The sequence below is a fragment of the Papio anubis genome, chromosome 1 (genome assembly GCF_008728515.1).
Source record: "Papio anubis isolate 15944 chromosome 1, Panubis1.0, whole genome shotgun sequence".
In the NCBI taxonomy this organism is placed as follows: domain Eukaryota; kingdom Metazoa; phylum Chordata; class Mammalia; order Primates; family Cercopithecidae; genus Papio; species Papio anubis.
Window position 1 is genome coordinate 133,239,228 of NC_044976.1, and position 19,627 is coordinate 133,258,854.

At 40.2% G+C, this 19,627-nt stretch overlaps 1 protein-coding gene across 5 annotated transcripts; it reads left to right on the forward strand.

Moving 5' to 3' along the window:
* The first annotated feature begins 627 nt into the window (after positions 1–627).
* On the forward strand, positions 628–19,005 carry HSD17B7 (hydroxysteroid 17-beta dehydrogenase 7). Of its 5 annotated transcripts, XM_003892991.5 has the most exons (9): positions 1,315–1,489; positions 3,328–3,531; positions 7,106–7,198; positions 8,388–8,502; positions 10,426–10,620; positions 14,037–14,141; positions 14,868–14,924; positions 15,998–16,096; positions 18,480–19,005. In XM_003892991.5, the coding sequence occupies exons 1-9, from the start codon at positions 1,455–1,457 to the stop codon at positions 18,600–18,602; spliced, it is 1,026 nt and encodes a 341-aa protein (XP_003893040.1). In that variant the 5' UTR covers positions 1,315–1,454; the 3' UTR covers positions 18,603–19,005. The 5 variants fall into 5 exon arrangements, 4 of the variants coding, with proteins under 4 accessions (XP_021782029.1, XP_021782022.1, XP_021782025.1 ...); XM_021926330.2 differs by lacking the exon at positions 7,106–7,198 and having other exon boundaries at positions 1,312–1,489; XM_021926333.2 differs by lacking the exon at positions 7,106–7,198 and having other exon boundaries at positions 1,314–1,489; positions 8,414–8,502.
* The last annotated feature ends 622 nt before the right edge of the window (positions 19,006–19,627 follow it).

Genomic DNA, 19,627 nt, shown 5'->3' on the forward strand with positions numbered 1-19,627 from the left:
TTAAAAGAAGTTAATCACTTATGTCTTTAGATAAATGCACCCTTACAGGTAGACAGATCACTTAGAAAGTATATAAGCTCTGAAAAACTGTAATTTTGAGTTAGTCTGGCGATAATTTCCAGGCCTTCTCCCTGTAACCGGTTACAGAAATAAGAACTCTCCTCTTCCCCAGTTCATGTGCATCTTGTTATTGGACCTTGAAAAACAGCAGCCCAACCCTCAGTTTGGTCTGGGACCAGAAGGTTGTAGGGAGAGTAGCCTTTGATCCTTTGCTACTGGGAGGTGGGGAAATGGGGTTTTTCCTTCTTTAGCTTTAGGAAGTTGGTGTTAATTGGCCCTAGTTTTCCGGCCCCCAGAACCAGGTGTTTTCCTTTTGATCCAGCTTTGGGAAGCCAGCACCAATTGGTCTCAGATTCCCTACTCCCAGCCCTTGCTGTTTTTCCTTGATTGAGCTCTAGGAAGTCAACACGAATTGGCCTTAAGTACCCTGCCTCCAAACCCTATTCTGCCTCATTTTGGCAGAGTATTTTTATAAGTCTTGAATCTAATAATAAAAAATCGGGGCTTGTGTTTTGTATGCCTTTTGCTTTTCTTTTTCTAGCACTTCTTTTTTTTTTTTTTTTTTTTTTTCTGTATTTTCTAAAAGCACCCATCTGGGATGGCTTGGAAACACAAACAGGCCCTTCAGCACAGTTTGAGATGCACTGATATAGGAGGTTACAACACATTCTCAGTACTTCGCTAATGAAGTTCTGAGATTCTGATTCCACGCCACATTCCAACTTTTGAATACTGGTAATTTACGCATGATTCTACATAAAATTCTTAACAAAATCAGTGCTCATTTTCTCAAATAAGTTTCTTTAGAGGAGGAGGTCTGGGATCAGAAGTTGGGCTGTGAAGTGGCACAATGCCTCGATCTACACATCCAAAAAGGAGTGGAAAATTAAATAATAGTCGCCCAACTCTGGCTCCTAGACTCAAACTTTTTCTCTAAAATGGGCACTGGTGCAAATACCGTGAGGCCTTCCTGCAATGAAGTGCCAATCTCAGACGCCAGGGCACAGACCCAGTGCGTGTTACTCCTCTCCTAAGAGCTAGGCCGGGTGACACGCCCACCAGGATTAAAGATCCGGCTTCCAATAAGCCCTACGCGGCAGTGACGGACACCTGCGCTGAGGCGGAGCGAGAAGAGCCTGAAAGGCTCCGGGCTTTGCGTCACGCAGCTCCTCCCCTCGGCCTATCTCACCCGACGCCGACTCCGAGGGCAGGGAGCGGTTGGCGGACTGAGATTGGAGGGATCAGCGCAGACTCGATGACGCAACGGGAGGCGGGGCGTGGCCGTACTCTGATTGGTGACGGGTGAGGTGGGCCCGGCTGCTGCCCGAAATCTTAGGACTTCCGAAAGCAGCGGCGGCGTTTGCTTCACTGCTTGGAAGTGTGAATGCGCGAAGATGCGAAAGGTGGTTTTGATTACCGGCGCGAGCAGGTGAGGCCTCCTTTGGGTTGGCAGAGGTGGCAGCGGATGAGGGGCCGAGAGAGCAGGGATCTGCGACCTTCCACGAACGGACCCCGGAAGCGCCCGCCCCTGGCTTTGCCTAGGTTTCCCGGAGTCTCTGCAGCAGGTGTAGAGCGTGCCGGCCTCTTGAGGTGCTCAGTAACTGGTACTTGGTATTAAACATGACAGTGAAAAGGAAAACTAGAACATCAGTAAGTGATGAGTGTGGCAGTGATGATCCTGAGGTTATCAAGGGAATAGGGTACTCACGCGGGCTCCGCCCCTTTTCCATCTTTGCCTGCTATTCGTATTGATCGTGAGTGCCCAGCAGTTTGCTCCTGACCACGTGATCATGTCTTATACTACAGGTGTTTTGTCTGTACAATCCTTTTGCCTACAAATTTGAACACCCATGAGCATTAGGACTGTGGAGAAAAAACAATCCCCTTCCATTTAGCTCAGTGCTAGAGAGCTAACACACTCTTCAGAAACCCAGAGAAAGTTAACCTTTTCATATGAAGGCATGGTTGGGGTGCAGAATAACTAGCTCATAATAATTCCAGGGTTGCTCACTTAGTCTCTCAGCCTCTTACCTGTCATTTGCACTTCCATGAAAAATGTGTAGAGGATGAAGCCAATCAAACCATTTTTTCTACTAGTTGCATTTGGCATTTTTAAATGATTAAGATAGAGGACATGTTAAACATTTAAGATTGATCCACTTTCAATTATTCAACCACATGCATATTAACTAAGCCAGCTTGGTAGGTGTCTGCAGTTGGCAACTTTTTAGCATACCCTCTCAAGTGACTTCAACAGTTGATTGATGCTTCTTATGTGGAAGGTACTGAAATAAGTCAGAATTGATTTTGTCTGTTTCTTTTACATATATTGTGATATGTGCAATTATATATTAAATACCTATTATTCTCATGTGAGGACAAATAACTGTTTTTGATGCTTTGTTGTTGGTGCTAACAGATTACTGATGGTTCCAGGCTCTTTTTGGGTTTTAACTATTAATATATTTTCCTGGAATCAGCTTAAGTCATGAAAGAGAAATTATTACCCAACTTTTCATTGCTATCAGCCAGGCTGATCTGACTGATGTCACCACTCCTATGCGGTTTTACAGTGCTGGTTTTGAAGTTCTTTGTCTCCAAATGCTGTACTCATCCCTGCTTCCCTTTTCTTGGTCCTCATCTAATATTTAGTGTATTCCTACCTTCTACATAATCACGTTGAGTTCTTTCTTTTTCTATTATTTAACCATAGTTGTCGAGAGGGATTTGTACATCCTGCCATGTTACTGATGCCTCATCTGAAAGATTCATCTGTTCCTTTATCGGAGATTTCTGGTGCTCCTTATGGGGTTTATGATACCAATAGGTGGTAAAGCCCTTGCCCCTGAGGAGCCTAGACAGCAAAGTAAAGATGCACATAGGAAACAGCTAATAAGGTGCTCTTTTCAGCCCTTACTGGTGATATATTAAATCATTCTCATGAGTGGCATAATAAGTACAAAATGAAAACCACTGGCAGGATAGAGCCCAGTAATAGCAAAACTAAAGAACAACTCTTGTTTTCAGTCCAGTTATTGTGTCATTGAAGTTTTTCAAAATGAGAAAAACACAAACTAGACTGTGTCTCAAGCAAGTGACTATTGGAGTGGAGGATTCCTCCATTCTTAAATAATTGTTGAGTCTTTTATGTTTTTCTGGGCTTCTCACTGGAGGTCAAGTTGACACAGTTTTCTGAACCAGAGAGAAATGCCTCTACCTGATGCCATCCCAGATAACCCACATCTTGTGTCTGAATTGTCCTCCCAGTGGCATTGGCCTGGCCCTCTGCAAGCGGCTGCTGGCGGAAGATGATGAGCTTCATCTGTGTTTGGCGTGCAGGAATAGGAACAAGGCAGAAGCTGTCCGTGCTTCTCTGCTGGCCTCTCACCCCACTGCTGAGGTCACCATTGTCCAGGTGGATATCAGCAACCTGCAGTCCGTGTTCCGGGCCTCCAAGGAACTTAAGCAAAGGTATATCTCTTGCTGATGGATTTTTTTTTTCTTATGTGATTGTGCAGCATAACACTTAATAAAATAAGAGAGGAAAGAAAAACCTAAAAAGAAACAGGTGCAGTGTAAGCAGTTATATTGAGGAAATCTGTATAGGTTGACCCATTGTGTCTCAGTACCACATTTTCTTTCTTTTTTTTAAATTTTTTTAAGAGATGGAGTCTTGCTCTGTCACCCAGGCTGGAGTGCAATGGCGTGATCTTGTCTAACTTCAACCTCCGCCTCCTGGGTTCAAGTGATTCTCCTGCCTCCACCTCCTGAGTAGCTGGGATTACAGGCACACACCACCACGGTGGCCTGGTTAATTTTTGTATTTTTAGTAGAGATGGGGTTTCACCATGTCGGTCAGGCTGGTCTCGAACTCCTGACCTTGTGATCCGTCCGCCTCGGCCTCCCAAAGTGCTGGGATTACAGGCGTGAGCCATTGTACCCGGCCAGTACCACATTTTTAACCTCAATCATGATCATAATTATTTCATGGAAACTAATTTATGAGTACATCCTGATGTGTGATCAGTTGGTGTTGGGATTACAGGCGTGAGCCATTGTGCCTGGTACCACATTTTCAGTCTCAATCATGATCATAATTATTTCATGGAGACTAATTTATAAGTACATCCTGATGTGTGATCAGTTGCACTGCCTTACGTTAAGGTAACTCTTTTGACATTTGAATTCATTTTTTACATCTTTCCTTCACATAATGAATTCATTAAGTAGATAAGGCAAGTAGTGACATTTAACAAGTGAAGAAACTGAGACACAGAAATAAGGGTAATGTCCCTAGGAAGGTCATCCAATCTTATATTAGTTGAGTGAGTCCAAGACCCCAGGGCTTCTCCCTGCTTCCTAAGGGGTATTTTTTTCCCTAGGCCAGTAAAGATTTGTTCACACCTTCACAGTAATTGGCATGTAATAGACATTTGATCAACAGTTGGTATGTGAAGGAATAGAGTATAACTTATAGAGTATAACGTATAACTCCCCTGCAAGTGAACACAAAATTGCATGTAGGTGCACAATGCATTTTTCTGGGCAGAGATGGCTTTTTATTTATTTGTTTGTTTTTAAATTTTAGGAGGAATGTATGATGAAAATAGGCCAAGAACCCTGCACTAGTCTATGCCGCCCTAGGACTATCTTGAATAATTAATTTTCAAATATTTTAGTATTGAGGCACTTAAGAGACAAATAACTACCTTGTTTCCTTGGACAGTAAAATGAAATGGGTAGAAACAAGGAAGCCCTTCTTAATGAAGACATTTGCTGAAGAAAAATACTTTGTATTTTATGTGAATTGATAATAATTTGCATTTCCCTCTTCCAAATGCACCAGTTACAAAGTGAAAGCTAGTTTTCTTCGCTCTGGCTCTTCTCAGTGTGGCCTTAGTCCTTTGTAAATGTGGTTTCTGTCTCCAATACTGCTGAGCTCTTAGAGTTTTCTGCCACATCTTAAAAAAGAAAAAAAAAAAAAAAACCTGAGGAGATTTTCTAGGTTCTGTTTTCACATAAATTGTGATATATTCCATATCCCCTACTCCTCCATAACTTAAGAGTCTCCAGGGCTGTGAAACTGTATACTGAATGTCCTTATGGAGATAAAAACTATGAAGTTGAGAGAAGTTACGACTTTTAAATCATGTTTACAGGCATTCTTTTCCCAAACTTTCTTAGCCAGCTGGCTTCTTACCTGATTTGTTTAGATTTTGTTATATTCTCTTATTTGGAAGAAAAGAACCTTCATTTCCCAGTTAATAATAGCCCATTCCGATGCAGTTTACTTTTGAGACCTAAAGTTTTAACGTTTATAGTAGTGACTATTCCCGAATGCCTTCAAAGGTTCAAGATATTCGGTACTTTATCACAAGTTTAGTAATTTAGTATTTTGTAAGATATTTAGCAACTTAGCACAGATTCAAGGCAGTGAGGCTGTGGTACCAGTGAGTTGTCCCAGGTACCTGTCATCAGCATTGTAGTGAACTTTTGAGGTATTTTTTTAGTTCGCAAAACAGCCTTTTTTTTTTTTTTTTTGAGATGGTTGGTGTTATTCAAGTTTAGGAAATGATGGTTGTAATGATATTCACAAATATGGAATATATGAAAGTGTCCAGATAGATTCTTGCTTATGTCAAGAAACTGCACTCAGTGGCTCAAATGGATCTCTTCAGTTCTAAGCTTGAAGTCAACTAGAGCTAAAGAGAGCTTGAGATTCCTTCTAAAGGCTCAAGTAGCACCATCCCTGACACCTGGTCTTTCTATCTGTAGCATTGTCTTCTATTAGATATGTGCAGATGAAAACTAGTAAGAAACAGTGATTCTGTTTTATCCATATTAGAGCAATGTGTCAATTATTTTATTGATGAGTGGTATGCCATTTTACTGAAGCCAGAGCTTAATTTGGTGTCTTTACTAAACATTTCCTCTCTGTTCCTAGCCAAATATGTTAATATTCTTAGATAAAAGTTGGCAAATAAGGTAATAGAACAAGCAACAATGGATGAACTCACACTATCTTTGTGGCACTTATGTGATGAACTGATGGTAACAATATCAGCATTTTAAATGGTCAGTTTAATAATTTGAGTCATTTGTCAATTATTTATAGGATGATGAAGAAATATTTGTATGTGATCTGTATTGAAGACCATGTATGTAGTTCAGGGTCCTAACTTTAGAAGCTGTGGCTCTTAATGTCTTGGGTTAGTCAGAGACAGTTTGGTACATAGAACTCTAGGAGATATTCCGAATATTTATGGTGTCTGTGAGTATCATGAGAGCAGGCTTTACCTGCCTTGAACCTAGTTCAAAACCAGTACATCTAGATGAAGGCTTACATACGTTTAAAACTGAAAATGCTTTTTCAACTCATCATTTCATATCCCTTCCATGACAAGTATTCAGGAGGGAGCCCAGCAAGAATATCTTACCCTGATTCGTCTTTTACAATCTCATTGTATTCTTATGAACTTTCATTATTTTATGATACATAGGACTTGTCCATGAACACTGAAAGGTTTCCACATGGATCTTCTGTTTTATTATATATTTTGGCATTCAGATTTCAAAATTAATAGATCAAGTCAGGTGAATATCAATATTATATAAATTTTACTTATCAACCAGAGGAGATGTGGATTTTTTTTTTTTAAAAGCAAGAGACTTTGTAAGATGAGGAGAGTGGAGTGGGTTTAACAGATAGAGGGTTGCTGCAGTTCCTTATTGAGAGAACAGAGCTGGAAGGAATTATTGATCAGAGGTTTTACTTAAAGTCCACAGATTCTGTTTGAAGCCACTACCAAAGAAAGAATTCTCAGGTGTTTACTGTGGCTAAAGAAAAACTGTTGAGAAAGAAATGCTGTAACTTTAATGTACTGTAAATTCTTCTCAGCTTGCTGTGGCTAATTTATTAATTTAAAAAGTATTTTTTGTCTTTCTTAGGCCTCCTTGATTCTAGTCACTCTAGAGATAGAATGCACAATCTTGACCTGATGCTTTTACTTGCAACTCACAATCTCGTTTGGTTGTTTACTTGCAGGTTTCAGAGATTAGACTGTATATATCTAAATGCTGGGATCATGCCTAATCCACAGCTAAATATCAAAGCACTTTTCTTTGGCCTCTTTTCAAGGTAATTTCCATTTTCTGGATGAACTGATTGGAAGGAATGTGTTCATTTTTCTGCCTAGTTTTGCTGGTGTGTTAAGTTGGGGGGATGAAAGGTAAGGGGTCGTTGAAAAGGTTGAAGACAGAAAAAGGAGATGATGCAACCATATCATGAAAGAAAAGCAATCCTCTTTTGTGGGGAGTGCTGAAAGTTCTGTTTTGTATGGTATTCTAAGTCCCAGTACATTCTAAATGGTTGAATGGTTTAGAAGATCATTTTTTGGTCTGCCTGGATATGCCTATTAGCAAGAACATTTTGAAATTAGGCAGAGTTCTCAGAGAGACTCCAACTTCCAGGAAAGCTACTTTGAACTATTTCCCAGTTGTATGTCAGGTGCTGTGACCAGTAGGTTGGGGAAATGCAGAGAACTAATGTCTTCCTGGGAAATTCTCATTACACATTAGTGTAGTGGCTTTCAAAAATTTCAAAAATGTTGAAACACAACCGGGAGAATTCTTATTTATAGGAATAAATCTTACTTTGTGACCCAGTACACTTACTCATAAATAGGCATTCTTACTATGTGCTACTTACTATACCAGTACTTTTGCTTTACTTCTTTTTCATTAAAAGACAGACAGACACTCTCTCTCTCTCTCTCTCTCTCTCTCTCTCTCTCTCTCTCTCTTTCTCTCTCTCTCTCTCTCTCTGTCTGTCTCCATGTTGGCCTTGACCTACTGAATTGACCTCACAGCAGAACACTATATTAATATGTTTGAAGAATTCCCAGTTAAAACAACAACCTGTTTAACTTTGTTTTTGGCAATTAAACATACTTTATACACAGGAAGACTTTTTTCCCTTTGGCATAGCTTATTATTCGTTTAGAACAGTTTACCTGTAACTTGATTGGGGAAGAGGTAAAGAGTTTTAGCAGCAGATTTTTGAGAGACTCAAGTTCCTATTGGTAGTGTGAGCTATACGTGTGTAAGTACTTCTGTGAATTAGTTGGGGGAAGGAGGGACTTTGGCATTTCATTTAATGCAATAATCCAGTCTGAGAAACAGGTATTTTTATTCCTGTCATTACAGAATCAAGGGAGGTATAGTTTATGGGGGGGGGGGGGGGGGGGGGGGATGGGTTGGGAAGTGTTTTCAGCATTTCCAGTTAAAGAAGCTTTAAAAAGTCATGCAATTATCTTCTGCTATTTCAGAAAAGTGATTCATATGTTCTCCACAGCTGAAGGCCTGCTGACCCAGGGTGATAAGATCACTGCTGATGGACTTCAGGAGGTGTTTGAGACCAATGTCTTTGGCCATTTTATCCTGGTAAAAAAGCTGTGGGCTTAATAAGCTAATATTTGGTGTGATAGTTTCTGTAAAGCTCTGGGCACGGGGCATTGCTATAGTTGAGCAACCAGTTAACTGACTTAATCTCATGTTTGAGTTTTCTTGATTGCATTTAGCTTGTTTATTGTAAGCATGGAATACTTCTGGAAGCTTTCCTAGTAGATTTTTCTTCAATAAGTGTACTAATAGTTTTGGATTTACAGAATTACTGCAGAGATAATATAGAGAGTTTCTGTATGCCTTACACCCAGATTCCCCTATTAACATTTTGCATTGGTATGATGCATTTGTCAAAATAGATGAATCAATTTCACTACATTATTATTAACTAAAGTACACACTTATGCCGGTTTCGTTTTTGCTTAATGTCTTTTTTCAGTTCTAGGATCCCATTACATTTAGCAGTCATGTCTCCTTAGGCTCTTCTTGGTTGTGACAGCTTCTCAGACTTTCCTTGTTTTTGATGACATTGACTGTTTTGAGGAGTACTGCTTAGTGTTTTGTAGACTGTCAATTGGGATTTGTCTGATGTTTTTCTCATGGTGAGACTGAAGAATGTGGTTTTTGGGAGGAATGTCACAGAGGTAAAGTGACATTCTCATGACATCATATCAAGGGTGTATTCTATCAGTATGACTTCTCAGTGTTGATATTAACCTTGATCTCCTGGCTTGAAGTAATGTTTGTCAGGTTTCTCCATTGTTAAGTTACTTTTTCTTTCTCCCCTTTCATACTCTACTTTTTGAAAGAAAGTTGGGCCGGGCACGGTTGCTTATGCCTGTAATCCCAGCACTTTGGGAGGCCAAGGCAGGCGAATTACCTGAGGCCGAGAGTTCGAGATCAGCCTGACCAACATGGAGAAACCCCATTTCTATCAAAAAACAAAATTAGCTGGGCATGGTGGCACATGCATGTAATCCCAGCTGCTCGGGAGGCTGAGGCAGAAGAATTGCTTGAACCCAGGAGGCGGAGGTTGCGGTGAGCCGAGATCATGCCACTGCACTCCAGCCTGGGCAACAAGAGTGAAACTCCGTCTCAGAAAAGAGAAAAAGAAAGAAAGTTACTATGTGCAGCCAATGCATACTGGCTAATGCTTTACCTCCTTAAGAGAGTGGGTTATCTACAGAAATTGTTTGGATTTTTTCTGCAAGGGAGATTTGTCTGTTCTCTTTTATTTATGTCTTTATTCAGTCATTTATTTTTTCCACATGAACTCATGAATATGTATTTCCTGCTTTGAAATTATAAATACTATTTTATTTTCTTGCTCAAATGTTTTCACTTTTAGCCACTGGGAGCTCTTTCAGTTGGCTCCTGTATCTCTTTGGCACACCCCCATCATTGTGGTTTTCTGTTTTTGTTTTAGCTTTCATTTTGAGCAGTTTCTTACTATCTGGCACCACAAGTTGCTTCAGAATCATCTTGTGTGTTTCCTTGTTCAGTCCTAGAATCAGATACTTTTCTAAAGACATATGTTTTCTTTTATCAGAGAATGGTTATTAGAAACCAAGATCTGGGTGCTTATTGCTACTGAGAGATCAGTGTCTTCTAAACCCTCTGTGCTAATAGACTACAGAGATATGTGTGTGCGTACTAGCGTACTAACTCATGTATGTATGCATATCTATAAATATTTTTCTGTGTAACTAATTCATGTCTCTTTTAGATAACTAGTTAATACTGATGTCTCTGACCCTAATCTCTTACCATATAGATCATTCTAGCTTCCTCCCCATGCTTATTTGTGATGTCTCACTTCAACAGTGACAAACCTGACTCCCACCAACCTCCCTCCTAATTGTTCAATTTCAGTATAGATGTACAGTGGTTTCAAAATTGTTATCTCTATTCTGCCAGTATATTTTAATACTTTTTTGTTCTTTTTTTTTTTCTTTCACCCAGATTCGGGAACTGGAGCCTCTCCTTTGTCACAGTGACAGTCCATCTCAGCTCATCTGGACATCGTCTCGCAATGCAAGGAAATCTAATTTCAGCCTCGAGGACTTCCAGCACAGCAAAGGCAAGGAGCCCTACAGTTCTTCCAAATATGCCACTGACCTTCTGAGTGTGGCTTTGAACAGGAACTTCAACCAGCAGGTAAGGCCCATCTCAGTGATATGGAAATGGCAGGGCAGGTTCTCTTAATTACCTACTATTGATTTCCTAGTAAGGTAGCTGGCTTTCCACTAACTTTTGTAGTTTAGATTGATAGTTGGTGTATACGAAAATGTTAGGGCAGAGATAATTAGCTCCTGACATTTTAGTTACAGGTAGTTCATTCATCATTCTGTGGTTCTTCAGGAATTCTAACTTATGTTAACAGAGTGACACTACTAAAAGTGATAATAACTACTGTTTTGGTACTTGCTGTGTTTCAGGTTCTGTATTCATCTGTGTGTGTTATTAAATACCTGCCTCATTATATGGAGGTGGGTTTAAGTATAACCATTTTCAGATGAGGACTCTAAATCTCGGAGAACTTAAGTCATTTACCCGATGGTCACACAACTTGTAAATGGTGGAGCTCAAAATTGAGCCCGAGGCTGGCTGACTTTATGGCTTGGACTTTTCCCCCTGCACCATGCTGCCTCCTAGTGGTTGTCATAGCAGATGTTTATAGGACAGTGAAGTAGTTATAAAACCTTCTGGATAGTGGTGGTTTTAGGTAAGACTCCCAGAGCTCTGTCTCTATGAGGATCTCAGTTTATAGGATGTTTTACAGGGGATGGTGACCCTTGTTGGTCATACTGAGTCCTTGTGGCCACTATGGTCTGCAGTTTACTGCTTCTTTTATCTCTCTGTTGCCCAGGTCTAAATTCTTACCTGAAAATCTCCAGTCTTCCCCTTGGACATTTTCTTTTGTTTGCTTTGATTAACAGTGTTGTATGAGTATGGGGCTATGGAGAAGTTTAATTTCACTAACATTTATAAAAGACTTACCATGTTTAGGGCACTGGGCCAGGTTTAGGGTTGAGGAGAAAAGTGAAATAAAAAGATGATCAAGAATTATGTTTTCCCTCAAGGGAGCTTCTTGGATCATGAATTAGACATAGAAATATAAGCCTTATGTGATAGTCTAGACCTGGCTTATTCTGGAATGGCTACCTTTATCAGGTGGTATTTTGTGATCTGGCTCTTAGAATCATGCCCCCCCTTTTTTTGAGACAGAGTCTCGTTCTGTTGCCTAGGCTGGAGTGCAGTGGCACAATCTCAGCTCACTGCAACCTCCATCTTCTGAGTTCAAGTGATTCTCATGCCTCAGCTTCCCGAGTAGCTAGGATTACAGGCATGTGCCACCACACCCACGTTTTGTATTTTTAGTAGAAACAGGGTTTTACTGTTTTGGCCAGGCTGGTCTCCAACTCCTGATCTCAGGTATCTGCCTGCCTCAGTCTCTCAAAGTGCTGGGATTACAGCGCCTGCACCCAGCCTGAATCATGCCTCTTATAAAGTTGAAGCTAAGAGCATACTTTCTAGGACTGAATTTGAATCCTGACTCTGTAACCCTAGGCATATTATTTAATCTCCCTATGCCTCAGTTTCCTCATCTGAAAAATAGGGATAGTAATAGTGCCTGCCTCACAGATTTATTGGGAAGATGGACTGAGGGGATCTGGATGAAGCACTCACAGCAGTGCTTTGTATTCAGAATGTGAGTTTGTATGTGCATGTGTCTGTACAAATACATACATGTGGATATGCATGAGCGTGGATATGTATTTGTGTGCCTACCCATGTGTAGGGGGTTCATATGTACGTGTACGGGTTTTGTGGGTGTGTGCACATGTGTTTGTGCATGTATTTTTTGGGTGTGTGCACATGTGTAGGTGTTGGTGCATGTGGTCTGCAGATGCCTGTACGTGTTCTTGTATAGGCTAATATTGCAGGTTGGACTCAGCATGTTGGCCCCATTGTGCACCTCCTTCTGAAGTTTCTTGAGACGTTTAAAAACTTGTCACAACTGCTTCCTGGTACTCTGAGAACTCCCTTTTAGAGGGATTAGCTTTTCCTTTCATAGAAAGGTCTGGGATTCTATTTAAGTCTCAGTTATCAAGTAAGGTTTGGGATTCTATCTTTTATGAAAGAGGGAGATTTAGCTATTGCTTGTAAAATCTGTTGAGATTGGTTCTCAGCCAATGACTTTTTCTCCCTGGCCTTTATGAGGAAAGAAGCAGCTGAGAAAGAATGACATTACAGTATTCCTTTTGAAGCCCTGTGTTACTGGAAATGTTGTCAGGTTCTATATAGACTGCCTGATAGACTTGAATCATCCATGCATCCTCCCCGACTCAAGCCATATAGAAACACTCAGGATCATCACAATTTAATCCCTATAATTAAACAAATGGAAGGATACAGTCTTGGTTAAGATTGTCTTCTTCTTTCTTTCTTTTTTTATCTCTCAACATCAGAAAATTATATATGTTGGAAACCCTGGATTTTAGTTTGAAGATTTCTTCGTTTAGGACAGAATAGTCCACAAGTGTTCCTAGGTAGTTCCTAGAATAAGAACTTTTCCTTAGCTGTTTTGGGGGCAGAGTACATTATTTTCTTAGGAAAAACTTTTGGACTATCATGAGGATAAGTCTTAGCTCTTGACTTTTTTCTAGAGGATTGTTGGTAAATCAAGGGGATTCTCAGGTTCTGTCTGTAACAGACAGTTCAATGAACAGATAGCACCCTAAGCAACAGAACCTGGAGGCTTTTCCTCCTTTATTTGGTGCTGCAGAGTCTTGGCATTGCCTGACATGGATCAACCATCCCTGAGAGTCCCCTTGATTTCCCAGCAATCCTCTAGAAAAAAGTCACGAGCTAAGACTTATCCTCATGATAGTCCCAGGGCTCCAGGGCTTAACTATAGATCACTTAGGACCCTTTAGATTAAATAAGCTCTGTGTTAATTGGGGCTCTCTTTATAGGGTGGAACTTTCTAAAATGAGTTCTAGGCTAAGGACCTGATTTAGAGATCTTCAGTTGGAGAAAGTGACAGCACATACAGCCTGATGCCGGAAGCACCCACCTCAAGCTAGACGTATGGGTCTTATGTACCTGCAGGGAAACAGACACATACTTTAGCTTTAACTGTCTATTTATTAGGCCAGAAACTTCTTGAAGGCAAGGACTGTACTCCGTACATCTTTTAATCGTAAATGCTCATGATTATTGAAAAGTTGATCTTCAGTTAAGCCAATAATAGGGAAAACTCAGATAACCAGGCCCTGCTTTTCTCCCCCAGCTTTAAGATTGGTTATTTTTTATACTGCAAGGTTCATGAGAATAGAGACTTTGTCCTACTAATTTTTACATCCTGGGTGCCTCTCACAGTGGGTTCTCTTAATACATGATTCTTCAACATAAATGTTTTACCCACCTTCAGAGACTACTCAAAACGTAAATTCTTTATTACCTGACTTCTGGCTCATGTACATACCTCTTTTATTAACTAGCATGTAGCTGGACTGAGTCAATATACATTAAGTTAAAGTCTTATTGCTACCCCTGTCTGTTCCTAGGGTCTGTATTCCAATGTGGTGTGTCCAGGTACAGCACTGACCAATTTGACATATGGAATTCTGCCTCCCTTTATATGGACACTGTTGATGCCGGCAATATTGCTAGTAAGTGATGAATACTTCTTTTCTTAGCTCATGAAATCTCTTTTTGGGACCTAGAAGATGTGTTTAAGGGTTGGGAAATGATTTAAGGAATGAACCTGAATGCCATTTAACTTGAGGTTTTGAACTTACTAAATGTGAAACCTCTGCTTAATATTTCTAAGTATTACTGCCACACCACCATTTGAGTGTCCACTTCTCTTTAAAGGAATGTTTCATTGCTCATGCACCACAGATCCCAAGAGTTCTGTAATCATATAATTTCAGAAAACCCATGTTAAACATTGTTAAACTGGACTTCTCTAAGTTTTCAAAGTGGTCATGCGCATTAAAAGTTCCCAAAAAGGGGATAATTGTACATTATGTAACTATAGAACCATATTTTTGTTTTGTGATTTGAACATCTTGCAGGACCATCGTTTCTCTGGCACGCATTGAAAAATGCTATTTTTAGGAAATGATTCTCCCTTTAGGGCTCAGGAAGAAATAGCTCTCCTTTAGGGCAGGCATAAAGAAAAGATCAGAACTAAATAGACCTTCGTGTTAAAAGTGGTTGATTTGGAGTATGGAGATTAAGTGATGTTTCTTTTTTGACCTCTATTTTTTGTTACTTAAAAAATGTTCTATAATCAGAAAGGCAAGTTTTCTTTTTTAATATTTAAATGAATAATTATTTTGTGACTGTATTCTAAACTACCACAAAAATAACTGTTGTTTTCTTTTCTGCAGCTTCGCTTTTTTGCAAATGCATTCACTTTGACACCATACAATGGAACAGAAGCGCTGGTATGTTACTGAAGTTTTTATAACTTGTATGATGGCTTAGCAGATGTGAATTACAGGTTCACTCGTAGTAGAAATAATTTCAACAGAAGAGATAATAAGAGAATAAGCTCTGTGAATAATCGAGGTCCTGTTTGGAGCTAAAGCGGACTATAAGGCTAAGTGCAGAACATTAGGAGTGAAGTTTGCAAGTTTGACATTTACCATGGCACTGGGCACCATGACTATAGGGAAAACACTTCTTTAGAGGCAGGATACACCAGCAGCTGGAGGAGAGACAGAGCAGTGGAAAGCTGGAGGGGCAGGCAAAGCAGGACGATGACTGCACAATCAGTCCGTGATTTCCCATGGAGAAAGAGCATCTTGTGGGTCAACAGCCAAGATAACAAAGTTCAACACCATTCCCCTCTATGAAGATTTTCTTCCCTTTCTTAGAGGATCAAGTTGTTATTTTATTAGGAAGCCAGTCGAGTTCCTTAAATCACACATGGAAATGGGTTGCGTGTGTTTCCTCATCAATGGCAGACATTACTAATGGGCTATAATACTCCTTTCTGTTGTACACAAGTGGTGTCTCTGAATATTCTTCAACCCAGAGCTCCAGAGGCAGCCTCTACTAATGGATCAGAATTGTCCTACATTAAAAACCCATTGTATCTGAGTCAGTTCTTTATGTTTGTCTCCCTCATTCCATTGAGCTCCTTCAGGAATTTTGCTATTCACTTTGGAAACCTAAGGACCTAGCACTGTAGTACTTAGTAGATTATTAAATCTTGACTTAATTGAAATTAGCTAAGGAAAACATAAATGGAATTGGCTTTGATGCTCTTGTTTTGGTAAATGTTACAGAAATAAATGTGTTTATTGTAGGAACACAAATTGATTATAGAAGCAAGTGCTTTTAAACTATATTTTAATTAGTTCTCAATACGTTTGCTAAACCGTTCACTGATGATATTTGAGAGGATGTTTATAATTTGTCTGGGGAGCTCTATAAAGTGCTGATTGTGAATCTCCACCAGCCTCACTCACCTTGGGCAGAAGAAACAAATCATTGACACATCCTTCCTTTCCAGGTATGGCTTTTCCACCAAAAGCCCGAATCTCTCAATCCTCTGATCAAATATCTCAGTGCCACCACTGGCTTTGGAAGAAATTACATTATGACTCAGAAGGTAAATGTGCTTACGTTGTTGCACTGATGTTTGCTGCTGGGTTGATGAATTAAGCCCGTGTTCCTGACCAGTCCCTCAGCCCCCCAGCTTCCCTTCTCTGAGTACTCACTGTTCACCAGCATCACACTGGCCTGATTTTATTTCATCCTGCTCTCTCCTGTTTCTTGCACATCTTGTTCTCCTGACCTAAGCTGCTCTCAGCCTCTTGATGATTAATTTCTGCTCATCCTTTCAGATCAGCTTATCCCATAGCCTTTAGTGACCCTGTAGACCAGGCCTGGGTGCCTCTGTGGTAGGCTTTCTTGACATCCTGTACCTGTTGCAGATCATGCTTGTTCACCTTCGGGTTCCTCTGTCAGAATGTAAGCTCTGTGAGGAGGAGGGTCATACCCCATTTCCTAGCGGACTGCCTTACACATGGTAGACGCTCAGTAAATACGTTGCAAGTTGGATGAAATAGGAAGTGTTTTTCTGTGTGAACTTAACTTCCCTTTGAGTATTCAATTCTGCTTGTGACAATTATCAGCTTTAATAGATTGGTGTTTTGAAGAGGAACAGGATAATGTGCAGAAAAAAAATCAAATCAGTACTGTGTTTTTTAGACTTGGTGTAATCTAAAATGAAATCAAACATAGAGTTACATACTAGGGAATGAGAACATTTATTTTAAACTGAGAGAAGTACTTTGTTATACTTTTGTCATGACTAAGGTTTATTTCAGCCTTCGATTTTCCACGATCCAGCCTGTTGTGAGGAGGTATTAGCTTAAGATAAAATAAGATTGAGGTGAGTGTTAGGTAAGTCAAGTAACTGGCATCGATCTTGGCGTCTGTTAGTAGCATGAGCTGAAAGGGGAGCCATGCACTTGGCTTCCTGTGCTATCTGTTCACTAAAAGTGAACCTTCCAGGTTTTTCAAAATACATTCTGTGGGATACTAGTTTCTTGAGAAGATTTGCAAGAAGCAGTTCCTGTAGCAAGTAAAATTGAACCATGCTTCATATTACATTCCCCTCTTTCAGAGACTTGTACAGCATACATCAGCAAAGTAAAGGCTGTGAGAAGTTGAAACAGTTAAGAAATGTGTGTGAAATATTTAATCCTGCTGTTTTCAGTTCCTCACCATGAATGTTTTTTAAACCAAATTTTACATAACCTGTAACATCCCTTTGGGGAATTCTATTATAAACTAATAACTTACTTTAGGCTAGCAGAGTGTATTTGAACTTACTGTCTGTTAACTTAGAGGGAATGATTTGTTTATCAAGGGAAAAAATGTTTAATTCTACAAACTGACATACTCATTAGCATTTTATGGAAATGCATTGAAGAAAGTATTTTAACCTTTGATTATTTGGGTAAGTCAGCTTTCTCTTCTGTTAAAAGATGGGGTTGAACTAGAAGAGTTCTGTAATGCTTCTTCCAGTTCCATTATGGAAAAACTAACATGATTGAAAATAAATGTTATTTTCAAAATGTTCAAAAGTTTATTTAAGTTTTAGCCTTTCAGTTTTGTGAACAAAGAGGCTGTTCCTGAAGTGTAGGCTCTGTGTTGGCTTGAAAAAAGGATATCGCTATTTTAAAAGGGCTGAAAGTTTGCCTTTACATACTGTCGAGATTTCCTGCATGAAACACAAGAATGTAAAATAATTATGGATTGAACCAGATAGAATCTTAAATTTCTTGCATGTAAAAGCATTTAGGAGAGAGGCAGTCTCAGGCTGCCATGGCAGCTCCACAAATTGTCAGGAACCCAAGTTCCTTGCAGTCACCACCTGGCCATTAGGGCGTGGCCCTCAGGCCTGCGGCTGGAGAGTGGTATGGAAGAAGGGAAGAAAAAAGGGATGCTTTATTTCTCTTGAAGAGACTCCAGGTATTATTTACATCTCACTGGCCAGAACATAGTCTCATGGCTCTGGCACCCATTGTTTCAACAGGGGCTGAAGTATCATCTTTTATCTAGAGGGCTGTGAGCCCAGCTCAAACCAGGGCTTTTTTACTAAGCCAGATGGATATTAGGAAGTGAGTAGCCATTAGAAATTCACGAAACTCTTGATTTTTCTGTTTTGTCCTTTGATATCACAGTTGGTTGGTGTCTTCTGTTTCCTGGGCATATAGAAGTTAGGGGAGATAGCAAAACTCGGATCTTTCAGTCTTGCTGTTTAAGGGAAGCATCAGTGGGTTTGGTGAGTGTTGGAACTGAGACTGACATTTAGTATGTCTTCAGGCTCTCAGTTTCCTGACAGTCCCCACGTGTCTGCCACCATGGCCCTTTCCTGCTGCCTCCTTTCTTTTTGTTTCATATATTGAATGACTTTCTTTTATACAAATACTATTCATCTTAATTTTCCTTTCTAGACATCTTTATTTTTGCTTCTTTTCCAGATGGACCTAGATGAAGACACTGCTGAAAAATTTTATCAAAAGTTACTGGAACTGGAAAAGCACATTAGGGTCACTATTCAAAAGACAGATAATCAGGCTGGGCATAGTGGCTCATGCCTGTAATTCCAGCACTTTGAGAGGCCGAGGCGGAAGGATCACTTGAGACTAGGAGTTCGAGACCAGCCTGAGAAACATAGTGAGACCCTGTCTCTACAAAAAGAAATAAAAAAATTAGCTGGGTGTGGTGGCATGCATCTGTAGTCCCAACTACTCAGGAGGATGAGGTGGGAGGATCTCTTGAGGCTGGGAGGCGGAGGTTGCAGTGAACTGAGATTGTGCCGTTGCACTCCAGCCTGGGTGACAGCGAGACCCTGTCTCAAAAAATATGTATATTTAATATATATATATATAAAACCAGAACTGACAATGATACTCTGGAACATTGCATACCTTCTTGTACATTCTGGGGCACGTGGATTTCTATCATGTTGGATAATATGCATTTGTAATAAACTATGAACTATGACTGTCTATTTTCCTTCCTTTTGGAATTATCTCCGAGAATGTGTATGTGTGCATGCTTGTATGCATATGAGAAAAAGATTGGGCCGGGCACAGTGGCTCAAGCCTGTAATCCCAGCACTTTGGGAGGCTGAGGTGGGCAGATCACGAGGTTAGAAGTTTGAGACCAGCCTGGCCAACATGGCAAAAACCCATCTCTACTAAAAATACAAAAATTAGCCGCGTGTGGTGGCGTGCACCTGTAATCTTAGCTTGGGAGACTGAGACAGGAGAATCCCTTGAACTCAGGAAGCAGAGGTTGCAGTGGGCCAGGACCACGGCACTGCACTCCAGCCTGGGTGACAGAGCAAGACTCCATCTCTAAAATTAAAAATTGATAAAGTAAAAATATTAGTTATTCTCTAGAATGGTATCACATCAAAATTATTAAGAGTTCTTTTCTGAAAGATTTTATGTAAAAATAAAATCAAGTCATCCAACAGAATATCTGTTTATATTATTCTGTCAACTGGAGCCTAAGCTGTGCTCCATGGGACAAGAGGTGGACTTGAATAATTGTGACACAGGCACACACTGCTCCTTTCTTTGGCCTGCCCCCAGCAAAAGGAAGTACTGCCAACTATTTG

Excerpts from the sequence above, each read along its gene's own strand:
- HSD17B7 (XM_003892991.5), top strand. The coding sequence starts at position 1,455 with ATGCGAAAGGTGGTTTTGATTACCGGCGCGAGCAG. Across the intron at positions 8,503-10,425 it reads TCTTTGGCCATTTTATCCTG|ATTCGGGAACTGGAGCCTCT; the intron begins GTAAAAAAGCTG and ends TCTTTCACCCAG. Across the intron at positions 14,925-15,997 it reads ACAATGGAACAGAAGCGCTG|GTATGGCTTTTCCACCAAAA; the intron begins GTATGTTACTGA and ends CTTCCTTTCCAG.